This window comes from Camellia sinensis, chromosome 8, assembly GCF_055761805.1.
Source record: "Camellia sinensis isolate YWXY chromosome 8, ASM5576180v1, whole genome shotgun sequence".
Classification (NCBI taxonomy): Eukaryota; Viridiplantae; Streptophyta; class Magnoliopsida; order Ericales; family Theaceae; genus Camellia; species Camellia sinensis.
Window position 1 is genome coordinate 66,962,812 of NC_138968.1, and position 19,818 is coordinate 66,982,629.

General features: G+C 36.8%; 1 protein-coding gene across 1 annotated transcript; it reads right to left on the bottom strand.

Moving 5' to 3' along the window:
* Nucleotides 1-13,575: 13,575 nt before the first annotated feature.
* On the bottom strand, nt 13,576-15,060 carry LOC114297126 (uncharacterized). Its single transcript, XM_028241491.2, has 4 exons — nt 15,027-15,060; nt 14,852-14,931; nt 13,879-14,430; nt 13,576-13,806 (listed from the first exon to the last, which is right to left on the bottom strand). Exons 1-4 carry the CDS (start codon nt 15,058-15,060, stop codon nt 13,576-13,578), a joined length of 897 nt encoding a protein of 298 aa, XP_028097292.2.
* Nucleotides 15,061-19,818: the final 4,758 nt, after the last annotated feature.

A 19,818-nucleotide genomic window follows, 5' to 3' on the forward strand; every position in this document is an offset into this window, starting at 1 on the left:
AACTATGGAAGCCTCCTAGATGCATTCTTGGATTTGGAAGTATATACTCTTTGTGACAACCTTAAATCCTGATCTTCATAGTTTCTTTATTAGCAACACCCATATATTGGTTGGTAATGGGGCAAAGACTCATTTTTGGGAAGATAAGTGGGCTAGAAATAGATGTTTAAAAGATGAATTCCCTACACTTTATAGTATCTCATCTGATAAGTAGAAATCAGTTAAGCATGCTCTAGAATTAATTAGAAGTCTACCAGAGTGGGAGGAATGCTTTAATAGAGGGCTTAGAGATTGGGAAAATGAAGAGGTTGTTCGAATGGTTACTATGGTAAACATTGCCTGTGATCTTAGAGTTGACAAGGATGATGCTTTCAGTTGGAGGGTTGAAAATTCTGGGTGTTTCAATGTCTCATCAGTTTGTAGGTAGTGAAACATTTTGCAACCTAATGATTTTGGTGTTATCTCTGAGATGATTTGGCATAATGTATTCACTCCTAGAGTTAAATCTTTTGTGTGGCTAGCTTGGAGGCAAAGACCAAAAACTACTACTTTCTTACATAGGATTGGTGTCATCCATGTCATTGAAAATATCCAATGCATGTTCTGTAAAGTTGAAGCAGAGTCGGTCAATCATGTTATGCTATGGTCTCCTTTTGTTTGGAAGGTATGGGTTGATATTTTACTTTGGAAAAAATGAGTGAGAGCACTAATTAGTGCTATCATTAATGATGTGGCAGTGGGCTCCACCATGAATGATTTGATGTTTTGGCCTTGGTGTTGTATTTTTTTTCTTTTTTTATTGAGTGTCATGTCATTAGTGGTCTTTTTAGAGTTTCAAAATTAGTGGTCTTTATCATTGTTGTTTACTTTGGTGGGGAACAAAATGGGCAATGTCTGCATCAGTGGAAGGAGTGTTACAATGGTGGGCTGGTTTTACAAGTAACAGATTTGAGAGAAAAGTTTGGAAAGATTTACCACTTGCTATTTTTTGGTCCATTTGGAAACATAGGAATGAAGTGGTGTTTTCAGGTGTTCAATTAGATTTTTCAAGTTTGTGTGATCGAATTAAAACCAGAGTAGCCTTGTGGGTTAGAGCCTCAACCCCAGGTTTAATGATTTCTTGTTCAACTTGCATCAAATCAGGTTTTGTAGCAAAGGAATAGGTTGATTGAGTGCATAGCAGCTAGTGGTGGTGTTGTTTCTGTTTTGCTTTCTTACTTCGTCTTGTTTTGTTTGGTTGGTTGCTCACCAGCTCGTTATCATGCTAGCAGATGATTGGGCTTTCTTAATGGTACCAACCTAGTTAGAATCATTTTGCTTTGTTGTGATGCTTTTTGCATACAACATCTTTATTGAATGTAACTTCGTTTTATTGATGTAACTTCGTTTTATTACATTCGATAAAATTCCTTTTTGCCAATCAAGAAAAATATATATATATATATATATTGGAAAAGGTTAGAAAGAAAAATGATGCACTACTAGAAGGATACAAATAAAAAATATATGACAGTTTGGGCATTATGATTAGACCAAACCAAAAAAAAAAAAAAAAATCACTGAGATGTTAAACTCGTAGGATGAACAATGGTGGCGTCTCAACATGTCATTGGTTGTGATTCAATAAGATGCAACTGATTGTTTGGTAATTCATTGTCTTGAAAGGCTATAATTATTCTATGTAATTTTGGTTTGCTTATATGTATGATAATATGTGGATATGATTATGTATTTGTTGTTGCTTTGGCATTTGCTGGTGTTGAATTAGGAATCATTTCAATTGTTAAGATTTATGAAGAAGAGATGGTTGGGGAGGTGGAGGGATGAGGGAGTCAGTGGGTAGGGAAGTCGTAACACTTCGTACTCTTTTTACTAATAGGATTTCTTTTGACTCTCTTATTATTATACTTGGAAATCTTTGAAAGATTGTTTAAAGAGATGGTACATAGCATGTGAATCTGAGTAGGGAGTCGATTTTTTAAAAGAGTTGTGTGTTGTTGGTACCCACATGGAGGAAAGCCTAGGTGCCCAACTGTCTTGTCTTGAGCTTATCGCCAGACGAATAAGGAAAAATATTTTTGAGTGTCCAGTGGTCCTGCCGTATTGTAATCAATAAAAATGGAAAAATTGATGATTTTGGGCACCTATTCCTTACCATATTAATAGCCAACAAATGTGGGGATATTTTAGATATAAACCTATGTATATGTATATATTGGGACTCTCGTTAGGAACTTCATGGCGCATTTATTCCTCGGTGTTGAAATGTGATTTTTCATGGAACTTATAATATCTAAGTTTCGTTGCTTCAATCTTTAACATGAGATGAATAAGAAATTGTTTTGGTTATGATAATGCCATATGGATTTCCAAATAATTAGATACTCTGTTAAAAGTATTTCTACTAGGCATCTAGCTCATTCCTATCTAACAATTTCAGGAATCGGTGATGTACAACCACCCCTATGAGAAGGATGTGGACTCTTTTGTTTTGTTAGGGCACGAAGGCTCATGGATGTGTTATGTGGAAGCTCTGAGCATATGTGTTTGGGACCGCATGTCCATTTTGTTATAAAAAGACCTTGCCTTGATGTTTGTACGCCATTAAGGCATTATTAATTTTATCATTTACCTTCTGGAACTATGTTAATGTTGTTGTAACTAAGACAAGAATCTAGAAATTTGTAATATTTGATATGTGGTTCAATGGAAACGAGGTCTTTTGAGATTAATGTTATTGTTTGGTATGGCAAGATTTCGGATTAATCATGATATGAGTAATATTTTAGATTAATTAATTTAAGGGCATTATAGAAGTGGTGGCTGGAGAGGTAAGGGATAAGGTAGTAGGAAGTGAGGGAGGTAGTAGACGGAAAAGATAAAAGGTGAGGAATTCAATAATAGTGAAGGAGGTAGCTAGAGAGGTGGGGATCATTACAGGAAAATACACTTTTGGCAACTAAAATTGCCAACTAAAAAAAATTTGATCGCTAAAAGTACACACTTTAGCTGTTAAAAAAACTTAGTTAGCAAAGGGGAACATTTTAGCTACTAAAAAAAATTTAGTCGTGAAAGGTACAATCTTTAGCGACAATAAATAATGTAGTCACTATTTGCTCTATGTTTGGCAACTAATTGAGCCTTTGTTGCTGAAAATAGGGTTTTCGGCAATGAAACAGAACATTTTCTATCTATCTCTACTGAAACTAATTTAGTTGGTATTTATTTTACTTTTGGCGACTAACTGAGTTTTAGTTGTTGAAAGTAGGGTTTTGGGCAACTTAACAAAATTTTGTCAGCAAAAAGTACAATCTTTTGCTACTAAAAATAATTTAGTCATAGTTTAGCTTACTTTTAGCGACTAAAGTTTAGTTGGCAATTGTAATTAAAGGTATTGGAGGGAGGACTTCAAATTTTTGGAGGGATTCCTAAATTAATTGGTGACGAAGGTGTTATTTAGTCAAGAAAAAGGTACACTATTTTGTTTTTGGCAAGTAAAACAGTTAGTAGCCGAAGAAGAAATTAAGCTAGGGTTTCAAAGCATCACCGTTTTAGGCATATTACCTATATTTGGAAGTTAGAATGGACATGTCTCTATTTCTCTCATTGTGACTCTCTGCCTCTCCTTCTCTCTCACGCCTCTACTCGCCTCTATTCCTCTCGCTTTGTCTCCATCAACGTTGGGTACAAGAGCATCACCTCCATCGCACACAGCACCACCGCCGCACCTACGTCGATCCACGATTGAATTTACCCCTGGTATGTCTCTATTTTTCCATCTCTCTCTCTCTCTCTCTCTCTCGCTCTGCATCTTCTTTCATTCACACACTTTGAAACAAACCCAGCCTCAAATTGTGATTATTCATGAACCTATGGCCTGGTTCATAACTCATAAAAAAATCTTCAAAAGTCAAACAAACAAACAAAAGGTAAGGTTCATAACTCTACAGAACAATGCCTAGAGACCATTCAATAATGACGTTATGTGTAGGGTAGCACAATACCAAATAAGAAATGCAGAATGCTTGCAAATAGCATAAACAAAACTCGTAAAATCACGTACCCTTGAATAAATTCATTCACTTGTGGCAACAACTGTTCATCCCTTAATTTATTTATCTTCAAAGGAATCTTGTCAATAACTAGAATTACAATTCTTATTTTTGTGGATAGACTCCTCAGTAGTGTTCTTGTTGCATCAATTTTGTGAGCCTCAGCAATTCTTTCATCTAAATGCTTAAGCTTACAGCACTTCCTTTTATGGAGTACCCTCATTTTCTCCTCAACCTGTAAAACCATGAGAAATCATTACAAAGAGGTGCATTTACAAGTTTCCACCAACACATGCATAGGACATCACATCTTTCTACATAATTGTTTTTTTTTTTTATGTATTGCCTAGTGGTTTCACTGGTATTGTGGGGCATTAATTACAAAGAGGTGCATTTACAAGATTTTGTTAATTGCCTAGCGGTTTCACTAGTACTATGGGGCTTGTTGCTTACTGTCTGGTGTAGCTTGGGTGATGCCTAAATCAGTGAAGGCTTTTTTTGCTTCTTGGCATAGAGGATGCCTGAGAAATGGTAATAGAAAGGCTTGTGACATAATATATCCTTGTCGATTTCTAGGTGGTTTTTGGATATAGTTATTTTTTGCCTTCGTATACTTTGTGTGTACAAGACTGCGCCACTTCTAGCGCTTCTTTAATACAATTATTTACTTTTTAAAAAAAGACAATTTACTGCGTTGGTTTGACATTTCACATAGTAGGTTTAGGTCAGACATTTGTTTCATATCTAAAGCTAATGGGTCAAAGTTAAACAATTTTTTTCCCCAAATAGAGGATGCAAAAGAGTATATAATCTACTGTGATGCCTGATATCTATTGAATTGCCTGGTCAAATAAAAAAAAGGGGGGGGGGGATATTTATTGAACTGCACTCAAGTCATTTAGTAAAAACTCATTGTCACTTTGATTTGTTTCTAATCTTTGAACACGAAGGAAATTATTAATGCAAATTATTAACTAAGAATATTGGTAGAACTCTTAAATCAATTACAGAAAATTGTCAAATTCCATGTTTGTACAAACATCAAATGTAGCATAATAATTATTAATGGTTGAACAAAAATGTTTATTGTGATATAATTTGTTATATCCTCTTACAAGATAACACTTATCAAGGGTATGCTAAGAAATCTTAAACATTACTAGTTTTATTTTTCCAGAAAAAAATTTCTTACAAATTATTTCTAATGGAATTTATACCAAGACAATGTATACAATTACAAACATGATTTACCTCCTTTCATTATAGTGGCAACATGATTTTGCATATATATGATTACATAACCAACCACTTATCCAATATATATATATTATTGGAGCATTTGCATAAACAAATATACTTCTAGCTTTATGTCCAGTAATTGAGTATTAAACTATGTTTCATGATTCATGTTCCAGTGATGCACTGTTACTGTTTGGTAGAGCTATGGAAAAGTGCTTATAGCTTATACCTCAACAGCTTATAGCTTATAACTTTCAGCTTAAGCTGATTTCCAGCTTATTCTTAAAGCATCTCCTGCCCCACTCAAAGAATAAGCTGATTTCTGACTTCCAAAAAGCTATAAGGTATAAGCTATAAGCTAAACTAAACACATCAAAATAGCTTAAATTAAGCTGAAAACTGAAATAAGCTGTAATTAAGCTCTACCAAACAGGCACACTATTTCATTGTTATAATGTTTGATATAGGGAAAAAGTCAGGGTTGAAAATGCTTAACATGGCATGCTTATTTATTTGGCATTCTCATAATGATTTTTTTTTTTCCAACATACATAATACACATAATTCTGATGTTCACAACTTGACATAAATATAACACACATTGATAATGCTTAAACTGTTGTTGTTCATTTAACAAAGGGTTCATCACTGATGTTAGAGTTGACAATAGGTGATGGTCATAGTTTTGTCAATTTATCTTGGTTGCTTACTCTACACGTAGGCTTGGTAATTTTTGAGTTCATCCACTTAGCTATGGGCTCTTCCTTTTTCTCACTTTGACTTGTTTAGTTTTAGAATACTTAATGTTCATTTTCTAAACCCCATTGTTTGGATGCTTTACATTTGGATTGTTCATCATTGCTTGTTTGTGTGCTTTTGATTTTGTATTAGGGAGTTGTTTGGTTGTTGGTTAATTACCAACATTGTCTCTTTTGTTTTGCCTTGCCTTTCCTTGGCCTGGTTTAGTTCTCTGCTTTCTTTTTCTTTTTCTTTTTGTTTGCTACAAGCATATTTGTAATTTAATGGAATATTTCTTTCACATTTGATGCAATGGTGGATAAAATGTGATGAAAGAATAATAATGGTATAATGATAATTTATTTTGACCATCTTATCTTACTATTTGAATGAATTAGTTAAGAACACATCATGTATTAGTGTCCATGAAGTTCACAAAATCTTACATCGGCCCCTTGCTTACAATTTTTTTTGATTAACCTCAAACTTAGTTCTTACTGAACATATAAATAACAAAGAAGTTATTTTCTTCAATAATTTAAGCTCTTAGATGAGATGTTGGTTAATAATTTGCCATGTTATCAAAATAGACAATGCTTTTTGTGTTCAAATTAATTACAATGATTGCACGTATTTGATCTTTTTATAAATAGATGTGGTAACCTAACCCGTACTATGCTTAATTATGCATGTGATTATGTGTTTGATATGAATTTGCAAGTTTAATTATATGAATTATGTGAATTTGGAATAATATCTGTTAAACATAGGAATATCTGTTACAATTATGACTTTGAACTGAAATTGAAAGCCTTAGAAGTGCGATAAACAAAAACCGACTTCATATCTGTGATTAGCAGGATTTTTAGAGTCTACAGTGAAATTTTAAAAAATTACAATTCATAATGATTAAATCATGTTTTATGAGTTGAATCAAATATGTGTTTAGCCTTGTGTTCTTCATATTTTTGGTTGAGAGCTCTAAAGAGTGAGTTAGAGACATAGGAAGAGGAAAGCAAAGGTTTTGGAAGAGATTCAAGTGGCTAATCCTAGATTGAAGCTAAGGTCGTGTGTCGAACGAAACGCCACAAGATCAAACGCACTGTGAGTAATAGTATTTTAAAGATATGATCTCATAACTGATTACTTGAGCCATGAAAGGCGATTTGTAACGATATTATGTTTTGATCAAAATGAACGAACTTCATAAAAGTTATATGACATGTGCAATGTGGACCTAAGGTCGTTTTGTTTATGCTATGATATGTTTGGGCCTGAGGCCGTTTTGTATCATATATGGGTTCGAGACCGCTTTGTATAATATGTGGACCCAAGGCCGTTCTGTATCATATGTGGCCCGAGGCCATTTTGTATAATATGTGGACCCGAGGCCGTTCTGTATAATATGTGTGGCCGAGGTCGTTTTGTATAATATGTGGACCCAAGGTCATTCTGTACTTATGTGGGCATGAGGACGTTCTGATATTAATGGGCCTAAGGCCGTTCTATTTATATGATGGGCCCAATGTCGTTCCGTATTATAATTATAGATATTGTGAGAACCTTATGATCATCTATTTACACTACTTTACTATATTATTACTCATTGAGCTTCACTCACCCAATATTATGTATGCACATACAAGTGATCTGCAGCATGGGGCCCGCCCTTAGAGTCAGCTTTAGGAGCTATTTTTTTGAACCTGTCGAGTTATGCCTATGAGATGGAGTTTTGCCTTTGACTCCCATTATGCTTTGACCTTATTCTGTTTTTGTTAATTGGTCTTGGAATGTGTAATCGAGATGTATAAAATTTTCTATGATACTTGTATTTTTGCATGGGCATGTAAACGATGTGAATGTGTTATATTTTGCTCATATTGGCACAACTCAATGAACTTCTTTGTTGTTGTATAGTTTTGCGTATGGTCGCATTATTATAATTATTCTGTATGTTTATATGAGGCCAAAGGTAATCAAATGATTACTGGTCGGTTATGACTCAACTTTTAAGGGGTGGGTCCGGGTCATGACAGAGTGGTATCAAAGTACAAGTTAATATCTCACACACGAGTCCATTTGAGCAATAAGAAGTCTAGAAAAGGTTTAAGTTGCATCCATAATGCATTCTTAATCAGGTATGACATGAAAATGTGCATTTGTAAATGTGACTTATGTGCATATTATCTGTGAAAGTTATAATGTATGTTCCTCTAGATCATAGTGAGAACAAGGATGGAAGATGGGGAGGATTCAACCTCCACACGACTTGATAGAATGGAGGCAATGATCATAGACATGGTAGAGGCTTTTAGACAACAGCAACCACCACTGCTACCAATGCTTGTGCCACCACCTGTAGTGCAAGACCACCAAGCTGATGACCAAACTATTGCACTCACAAAGGACTTTAAAAAGATGAAGCCGCCATTGTTCAAAGGAGGAATTGATCCACTGAAGATGGAGGCATAGGTGCTCAGTATAGAAAAACTGTTTGAAGTCTTCCCATTTACGGAGGCACAAAAAGTCTTGTTTGTTGCTTTTACACTCGAGGATGAAGCACGCCGTTGGTAGATGCTTATTCAAGATGCACATCAAGGAATGAATCGGGCTCAATTTTTGGAGATCTTCTATGAGAAGTACTTCCCACAGTGTATTCGAGCCAGGAAGGTGTCAAAGTTTGAAAACTTGAAGCAAGGAAACAAAATCGTAACGGAGTATGAGGCACAGTTACCGGGTTTGCTCGCTTCTCACCGTATATGGTTGATACGGACTACAAAAAGGCAAGGAAATTTGAGGGAGGACTCCGAGACTCCATTCTTGAGAAGATTAATGTGTTCAAGGTATAGAAATACGTGGATATATTGGATAGGGCCATCATAGCGGAAGGTAACCAGGCCAACCGCAATCGGTACTCGGATTGGAAGGGAAAAAGGCAAGGTTCTAATATGCAAAAAGGGTCGGCATTCTCACAAAACAAGAAACATAATTTGGGAACTTCCAATGCTTCTGGTTCTACCCGTGCTTCAGCACCAACTTGCCCAGAGTGTGGAAAAAAGCATCGATGAATTTGCTACCGAGCAACCGAGGCTTGATTTAAGTGTGGAAAAACAAAACATATAATGAGAGATTGTCCTGTGTTTGGGCAACAAAAGGGGAATAGGCCAACTGCTAGTTCAGTTGGTTCCACTCTTGCAACAAAGACCCTGGCAAGGCCTACTACTTCTAGAGACAATGTTAGGCAAGGGAGAGTCTTTGCTCTTGTTCCGGGTGATGTTTAGAATTCATATGTTTTAGGTACACTTTTCATCAATGGCCAACCTGCTCATGTGCTACTTGATTCGGGTTCCACCCATTTCTTTGTTTCAAAAACATTTGCTTCTAATTTGAATAAATCTATGGAACCCTTGAATTATGTGTTGTGTCAGTCTCTCCCATCTGGGGACTATGTTATGTGCTTTTATTTATCTTGCATGTGAGCTTTTACTTGGAGATATTCCATTATGTGCTAATTTGATACCTCTTGATATGGTATACTTTGATATAATTTTGGGGATGGATTGGTTAGCTAAATAGCATGCAACCATTGATTGTGTGTCCAAGCAAGTTGTTTTCCGCCCACCAGATCAACATGAGTTTACTTTTGTGTTACATGGCGTAGCTCCTCCACCTTATCTAATCTCAATTATGAAAGCTTGTAAACTAGAAGGGTTGTAAGGGTTATTTGTGTAACATTTTGCATGTAGAGACAATCGATGTGGGTGTTGAAAATATTCCAATTGTTAGTGAGTTTTCAGATGTATTTCCCTAGGAATTACTAGGGAACTTGATAGACCGTGAAATTGAATTTGTCATTGATATTGTGCTGGGTATTGAACCGATTTCAAATGCTCCGTACAGATTGTCTCTGGCAGAAATGAAGGAATTGAAAATACAGTTGCAAGAATTACTTAACAAAGGGTTCATCCGACCGAGTATGTTGCCATGGGGCTCGCCAGTTTTGTTCGTGAAAAAGAAAGATGGGCCACTTCAGTTATGCATTGATTATAGGGAATTTAATAAGGTAACGGTGAAGAATAAATATCCTTTACTGCGGATTGATGATTTGTTTGACCAATTACCGGGGGCACAAGTATTTTCAAAATTTGACTTGAGATCCGGGTACCATCAGTTGAAAGTCAAAGAAGAGGATGTTGAGAAGACCGCCTTCCAAACTAGGTACGACCATTATGAATTTTTAGTCATGCCATTTGGGGTTACGAATGCACCAGTAGCTTTTATGGATTTAATGAATAAGATTTTCAAGCCATATTTGGATGGGTTTGTGGTGGTATTCATTGATGATATTATTATTTATTCAAAGAGTAGAGAGGAACACAAAAAGCACTTGAGACTAACTCTTCAAACATTTAGAGACAAGAAGTTATATGTTAAATAGAAGAAATGTGAATTTTGGTTGAATGAAGTTGTGTTTTTGGGGCATGTGATTAAATAGGATGGTGTGTCTGTTGATCTGCAAAAGATAGAAGCTATTGTGAATTAGCCTGCTCTTATTGATGTTATAGATGTGCGTAGTTTTATGGGTTTAGCAGGTTACTACCAACGATTTGTTAAAGATTTCTCCAAGATTGAGGTGCCACTCACCCAGTTGACTCAAAAAGGTGTACCATTCGAATGGACAAAATAGAAGGAGTCTGCCTTTCAAGAATTGAAGACAAGGCTCAGAACAGCACCAGTCCTTGCCTTATTGTCAGGTACAGAAGGGTTTGTTATTTGTAGTGATGCTTCTCATAAGGGATTGGGGTGTGTACTTATGTAGAATGGAAGGGTGATTTCGTATGCACCTTGACAATTGAAGCCGCATGAAAATAATTACCCTACGCATGATTTGGAATTAGTTGTAATGGTGTTTGCATTGAAAATATGGCGGCATTATCTTTATGGAACAACATGTGAAGTCTACACCAACCACAAGAGCCTCAAGTATTTTTTTACTCAAAAGGAGCTTAATATGCGACAAAGGCGGTGGTTAGAACTCATCACAGATTATGACTTGCAAATTCATTATCATCTTGGCAAAGCCAACACGATAGCGAATGCTCTTAGTAGAAAGTCAACAAGAAATTTAGCATGTTTGCTTATGGAGCGAAATGAACTATCACTTGACTTGGAAAGAATGGAAGTGGAAATTGTGTTACATGAACGGGATGGAATGTTAGCCGCAATGGTAGCATAATCGGCTATTTTTGAGCAAATTAAACAAAGGCAATTAGAGGATGAATTTCTCAAGAAAATACATGATGAGATGGAAACAAAGCCGAGACCAGGATTTTCTTTGGAAGCTCAAGTGTTGAAGTTCAAGGAAAGATTGTGTGTTCCTAATGTCCCCAAAATTAAAGGAATAAGAGTCTTGGAAGAAGCTCACAAGTGCAGATTTACTATGCATCTTGGAAATACCAAAACGTATCAAGATCTCAAGCAAGCTTTTTGGTGGCCCAATAAGAAGAGAGAAATCGCGGAGTTCATTTCAAGATGCCTTCAATGTCAGCAAGTAAAAGCGGAACACCAAAGACCGGCGGGGTTACTTCAACTTCTCCCTATTCCGAAATGGAAATGGGAGCACATAACTATGGATTTTATTGTGAACTTACCCTGAACACCTTGAGGTATGGATTCTATATGGGTTGTTGTGGATAGATTGACTAAGTCCGCTCACTTTTTGCCAATGAAGACTGTTTATAATGCCGATAGACTTGTTATTGTGTACATTGCTGAGATCATTCGATTTCATGATATTCCGGTTTCTATTGTGTCCGATAGAGATTCTAAGTTTGTGTCAAGATTTTAGCAAAGCTTACAGAAAGCATTGGGGACGAAATTGAGATTTAGCTCTACATTCCATCCACAAACTGATGGAAAATCTGAAAGAACTATGCAGACGTTAGAGGACATGCTCCGGATATATGTCTTGGATTTCCGTGAAAGTTGGGAAACTCATTTACCTTTGGCGAAATTTGTATATAACAACAGTCTCCACTCCAGTATCGGAATGGAACCATATGAAGCTTTGTATGGGAGCAAATGTTGGGCCCCGATTTGTTGGACTAAAGTTGGGGATAGATTGTTGATTGGGCTCAAAATTGTGTAAGTTACTACGAAAAAGATTCAGATCATCCAATAGAGATTGAAAATTGCTCAAAGCCAACGAAAGAGCTATGCGAATCAAAGAATGAGAGACTTAGGATTTGAAGTTGGGGATCACATTTTTGTCGAAGTCACCCTAATGAAAGGGCACACAAGGTTTGGGAAGAAAGGGAAATTGTCACCCCGGTACATAGGACCGTTTCAGATTATTGAAAGATTGGGTTCGGTTGCCTATCAGATTGCTTTACTACCAGGCATGAAGCAAGTGCACAATGTGTCCTACTTATCAATGTTGCGAGGCTACCTTCGGGACCCTTCTTGTGTTATTGACTATCAACAGATTACTCTAGATAACTAAATGGTTTATGAGAAAAAACCTAATCGGATCCTTGACCGGCAAGTTAAGCAACTAAGGAACAAGGCTATCCCAATGGTCAAAGTCGAATAAAGAGAACATCATGGAAACAAACCCACTTGGGAACGAGAAGAAGAAATGAGGCAAGGATATCCAGAATTGTTTTCAACTTGAGGTAAACAAGTTTGGAGGACCAAACTTCCTAAAGGGAGGGAAGACTGTGATAACCCAACCCGTACTATGCTTAATTACGCATGTGATTATGTGTTTGATATGAATTTGCAAGTTTAAGTATGTGAATTATGTGCATTTAAATAATATTTGTTGAATCTAGGAATATCTATTGCAATTACGACTTTGAACTGAAATTGAAAGCCTTAGAGGCGCGATAAACAAAAACCGACTTCATATATGTGATTAGCATGATTTTTAGAGCCTACGGTGGAATTTTAAAAAATTACGATTCGTAATGATTAAATCATGTTTTATGAGTTGAATCATATATGTGTTTAGCCTTGTGTTCTTCATATTTTTGGTTGAGAATGAGTTAGAGAGATAGGAAAAAGAAAGCCAAGGTTTTGAAAAAGATTTAAGGGGCTAACCCTAGATTGAAGCTAAGGTCGTGTGCTGGAGGAAACGCCACATGATCAAACGCACTGTGAGTAATAATATTTTAAAGATATGATCTCATAATCGATTACTTGAGCCATGAAAGGCGATTTGTACCGATATTATGTTTTGATCAAAACTTCATAAAAGTTATTTTGATCAGCAAAGAAAAGAAGACTTTATTGATGATTTCAACATAAAGAAGAGCATACATCAATAAAGACAAAACAGGGGAGAAAAGAAAGTCAAGCAGCTCATCCAAGTCCCAACAAGATTGGCATCAAGATGACCACTCACAACACAGCTAACTCTAGCCCAAGTTGGTGAGGCATCAACAAGAGAAGAATGAGAACCAGATGAAAACCAAAAAAAAAAAAAAGATTACACCAGACCAAACAGCCAAATGATTAGTTATCCCCTACTAATGCACATTCTAATCTAATTGAGATTGTATACAAAGTCACATATAGGATACTGCCACTCCCAATATACTGTTCTGAGCCAAAGAGCCACTCTATATTTAACAAGTTCAGAGAGAATCTTTACATTAGCTTCTGCATTGTTGAATACACAGTCATTTCTTAGCTTCCATAGAGACCAAAGGGTTACAAGAGGGACACATCTCCAAATCACCTTCCCTTTCTTCTTAAACTTACCACCCTCCCACCACTGTAATAAGAAATCAACTGAGCCAGGCATGGCCCAATACAGACCCTACCATTCTAACAGGGACGACCATACCTTCCACACAAAATGGCAATGAAGGAGCACATGTAACACCGACACCTCATCATGCTTATAAAAGCAACACAAGGTAGATGTTCCTCCAGACAAGACCCCAATTGTCTGAAGGAACACAGAGGTCTTAACCTTATGCTTCCAAGCAAGCCAACCAAAAAATTGGACTTTAGGGGGTAAAACCTTATTCCAAAGCATTCTATTAGCACTCTGATGATTTCCAACACCACTTGAACAGAGCTTGTACATTGAAGCTACTGAAAAGAGACCTGATGATGTGGCTGTCCACTTTGGGTAATCAATGATCTCCAAACTAATTAAAGGGCTAGATGAGATAACAGAAACCAATATCAGCAAATCCACTCTTTCCCATTCAAGCAACTCTCTTCTAAATGATAAATTCCACTCCCCTGAGATTGCTTTTAGATCAGCAAACAATCTAAGTGCTCCTTTCTTTTCCTTTAACAAGCTGAACAATCTAGGAAATTCAACTCTCAAACAGTAGCTGTCACACCACATATCCTCCCAAAATCTTACCCTACAACCATCCCCCACCTGCACTTTGAAATTATTAAGAAAGAACTCTAACAAAGAAGAGTAAAAAGTGGCCATTGAGGAAATATCTCTCCATAATTTAGATTGCCTCCAGCTTTCACCAGAATTTGACAACCAGTAGCACTTCTCAATGTTATATTTACTACAGATTACTTTCCTCGACAGGATTTTTGACTCACAAGCAAACCTCCACCACCACTTTAGTAACAAACAGGAATTAGCAACTCTAACCTTCCTAATGCCCAAATGCACAGTAAACCTCTACCACCACCTATTACAGCAGCACTCTAAGAGTTAGAAGATCCCTGGATCCCAAATGCACAGTAAACCTCCTAAATTACCATCTAAATCTACATACAAATAATCCATTTTGGATTTTGGCCATAGAGCTTTAACATCCAACTCAGAGCAACTTGATAACTTCGTCTCTTGGGAGAAGAACAATATCAATCTTCCTGACAACAATTAGTCTTCTAATCTTTCCTTTTTTCTCCCTTCGACCTAATCATTTACAATTCCAGGATAGTATCTTCATTAGTAAACAAAATATAACTCTACAACCCGCTCTGGACATATCTTAAATCACATCCTCTGACCCTTCACCATCCTTCCCATGTCCTTCAGTTCCATTTCAGAGATCTTCTTTTAAGGCTTTAACTTCTTTTCCTTCGTAATTAATCCCTAACAACCTCCCCATTTGAAGAGTAGCATGAGCTTCTTTGCAAGTTAAGCTATATTCCCCTAAACTGCAGCCATACAAAGACAAAGATGCTAAAGCTGCCACAACTGACCTAAAAATGACTCCCTTAGACCCTTTCTTACTAGAAGATAAACTTCATAAAAGTTATATGACATGTGCAATGTGGACCTAAGGTCATTTTGTTTATGCTATGATATGTTTGGGCCTAAGGTCGTTCTATGGGCTCGAGGCCGTTCTGTATAATATGTGGGCCCAAGGCCGTTTTGTATCATATGTGGGCCCGAGGCCATTCTGTATCATATGTGGGCCCGAGGCTGTTCTGTATCATATGTGGGCCCGAGGCCATTCTATGTAATATGTGGACCCCAGGATGTTCTGTACTTATATGGGCCTGAGGCCGTTCTGATATTAATGGACCTAAGGTCGTTCTGTTTATATGATGGGCCTAAGGCCATTCTATTTATATGATGGGCCCAAGGCCGTTCCGTATTATGATTATGAATATTGTGAGAGCCTTATGATCATCTATTTACACTGTTTTACTGTATTATTACTCATTGAGTTTTGCTCACCCAATATTATGTATGCATATATAGATGATCCGCAACATGGAGCCCACCTTTAGAGTTAGCTTCAGGAGTTATTTTTGTCAACCTATCGAGTTATGCCTCCGAGATGGAGTTTTGCCTTTGACTCCCATTATGCTTTGACCTTATTCTATTTTTGTTATTTGATCTTCGGATGTGTAATCAAGATGCATAAAATTTCCTATGATACTTATATTTTTGTATGGGCATGTAAACGATGTGAATGTGTTATATTTTGCTCATATTGGCATAGCTCAATGGATTTCTTCGTTGTTGTATACTTCAACTTATGGCTCCATTATTATAATTACTTTGTATGTTTGTATGAGGTTGGAGGTAATCAAGTGATTATTGGCCAGTTATGACCCAAACTTTTAGGGGCGGGTTTGGGTCATGACAATATGAGTCATGTGAGAAGCGTGTACAAGATATATATGTACATGATATCTTTTCCTTCAAACACTATTTTTTTTTAATCACATTAAGTCTTAGGTTGTATTTAGATTTAGAATTTGTAGAGAAAATAAAAGAAAAAGAAAAAGGAACCAACATATGTATTCTTATTTGTTCCTTGGTTAATCTTTGCTTGAGTTGTAGATGACAATAAATGGACAAGAGTTGGATGATGATAAATAATAGGTTGACAAGTAAAGAGTATCAAGAAGGAGTGAAGTCATTCACTGACTTTGCTATTGCAAATTTAGGCCTAGAGAATGAAATTAGGTGTCAGTGTGTCGATTGCATTAATGGCACAAAATATAGTAGACAAGTTGTGTGGATGGACTTGATTCGAAGAGAAATTGCATCTTCATATATAACTTGGGTGCACCACGGGGAACATGTTCCTGTGTCTCATCCTACTCTATCAAACGACCATTATGGAGGTAGTGGAGAAGGTATGCTAGACATCGATCATCCAATGATGAGTGAATTTCCTATTATGTTGGAAGAAATTTACATGAGTGGTCTTATAGATGATCATACCGACGAGAAACCTAATAGTTTGGAGAGGGAGGATTTGCAGAGATTCATTAGGTTATTCGAAGATGCTCAACACAAAGTTATATGTTCACATCGATCGGGCTTTCTTCCAACATAATAGTTTGGAGAGGGAGGATTTGCAGAAATTCATTAGGTTATTCGAAGATGCTCAACACAAAGTTATATGTTCACATCGATCGGGCTCTGAATGCAATGGCCTGAAAGTATGCCACTTCAGTAACTAATAAGTTAGGGCTTCAGATTAGGAGCTTGTGCCCTCTCAAGGATGTTTAAGTCTTGGCTGAATATTAATGAGACTAACGAAACTGCCATCATCCAAGCTGTTATTGTAATTGATAATATTTGTCCATTATCTGTATTTGTATTATGTATACTTGTGATAAGGACTTATATATTTAATAGCTGTAATTTTCACTTGTTATGCTTGTAGGACAAGTTTGATATTGGGAATGATTTTCACAATGACTCACAAGCTTAATAGATTGTGAACAAGAAGGCATATGTGTTGCACAAAGATTGGAGGTACAACTTGAAGCACGAATTCGAACTATTAAAGGAAGAGGGTGTTGATGACCTCTATGCTCATCCACCCCAAGGGGTGAGTTTAGATGATTGAAAGTATTTGATCGACGTGGCATGGCAAGATGCATCTCACCAAATAAAATAATAATACATTGTACATAGCCCTGTGCCAAATGTGATATGCCTTAATATTTAACAAAGATTTGTTTATGTAATTATTAATTTTAGAAACGGACAAAAGCTAGTAAGAGTAACAGGAGTCAGTTACTGTACAATCATACTAATGGATCTCACTCATTTCCTATCACAATGGCTACTATGGTGAGATTGATTTTTTTTTTTTTTAAAGTAAATCCATTTTTATTTTTATTTTTATTGGTTATGAATAATAGATTGTGATTAATTTTTTATTCTTATTTGAATCTAGCAGCTAGCTAAAAATAGGGACTTGGATTTTTCTAAGTTTTATGAGGACAGCCACACATCCAAGAAGATGAATGACTGGATCCATCCAAAATACGGTGAGTTGCATGTAAGTATGTAACAATGAAATAATTGTATTTAATATTACTTAGCACCCAAAAATATATATGTTATTAATCTTTTTTGGCTTCTTTATTTGCAATGATAGCAAGAGATGGTCAATCTACAAGCAGCTACCACCTAGTTGAGGACGCCATTGACACATGAGGAGCTTTCAAGGCAAGTGCCTGGAGAGAAAAAAAAGTACTTGCTTGGATTTGGGTTTGGCCCACAACCCTATACCATAGCTGCATCATGAGCACGTGATAAGGACATAGAGGCAATGAGAGCTGAGATGGAAGCACTTCGTGAGAAGTGACAAAGAGATCGTGACTAGTTGGTGAAAGAGCGAGAGGAGAGCGAGAGATATTATAATGAGATGTTGAAAGAGCGGGAGTAGACACAAAAAGCTCAAGAGGAGACAAATACAAAGGTTGATCATCTGACTAACGTGGCCGCCAAACTCACACAGCTCTTGGGGGTCTAAGCTGGTCATTCGACGTTTACTATTTGGTAAGAACGATTTTATTAATGTCATATATACTTTGTTAAAATATGTTAGCTTTAACAATGAATAGGACACGGTACATAAATAGGACACGTAGGTTGAAAGTTAGAGTCGAGAATGCCTTAAACTTGGTCGAAAAAAAGACGTTCAGGGGACGAAAATGCAAAACAGTCCCCCAACCATTGTTGTGATATAACAGGCAGCTTCCCTATGCCAAATATGACCTGTAGGCATAGCCGGTACGTCAATAGGATAAGTAGGTTAGGAGGTAAAGTCAAGAATGCCTTAAACTTAGTCGAAAAAAGGCATTTGGGGGGCGAAAATGCAAAACAACCACCCAACCACTGTTGTGATGTAACGGGCAGCTTCCTCGTACCAAATATGACATGTAGGGATAAATGGTACGTAAATACAACATGTAGGTTGGGAGTTAGAGTCACGAATGCCATAAACTTAGCCCAAAAAAAAGCGTTTGAGGGCCAAAATTCAAAATACCCCCCCCCAACCACTATTGGGATGTAACGAGTAGCATTCCCGTGCCAAATATGACATGTAGGGACAAATGGTACGTAAATAGGACACGTAGGTTGGGAGTTAGAGTCAAGAATGTGTTAAACTTAGTTGAAAAAAGACATTCAGAAGGTGAAAATGCAAAACGACCCCCTAACCACTATTGGGATATAACTGGTAGCTTTCCCATGCCAATTATGACCTATAGGGACATACGGTATGTAAATAGGACACACAGGTTGGCAGTTAGAGTCAAAAATTCCTTAAACTTAGTCAAAAAAAAGGTGTCCGGGAGGCAAAAATGTAAAACAACCCCTCAACCACTATTGTGATGTAACAAGCAACTTCTCCATAAAAAATATGACCTGTAGGGATAGATAGTACATAAATAGGACATGGAGGTTGGGAGTTAGAGTTGAAAATGCTTTAAAATTAATCGAAAAAAGGCATTCGGGGGTGAAAATGCAAAACAGCCCCTCAACCACTGTTGTGATGTAATGAGTAGCTTTCTCATGCCAAATATGACCTATAGGGACAGATAGTACATAAATAGGATACATAGGTTGGGAGTTAGAGTCGAGAACGCCTTAAACTTAATCGAAAAAAAGATGTTCAGAAGGTGAAAATGCAAAACAACCCCCCAACCACTTTTGTGATGTAACATACAGCTTCCCCATGCCAAATATGACCTATAAGAATAGACGGTATGTAAATAGGACATGTAGGTTTGGAGTTAGAGTCGAGAATGCCTTAAACTTAGTCGAAAAAAGACGTTCGGGAGACAAAAATGCAAAACAGCCCCCCAACCACTGTTTGGATGTAATAAGTAGCTTCCTTGTACCAAATATGACCTATAAGGATACACGGTACGTAAATAAGACACCTAGTCTGGGAGTTAGAGTCGAGAATGCCTTAAACTTAGTTGAAAAAAGGCATTCGAGGGGGCAAAAATGCAAAATAACCCCCCAACCACTGTTGTGATGTAACAGGTAGCTTTCAATGAAAAATATGACCTATTGGGACAAAGGGTACATACA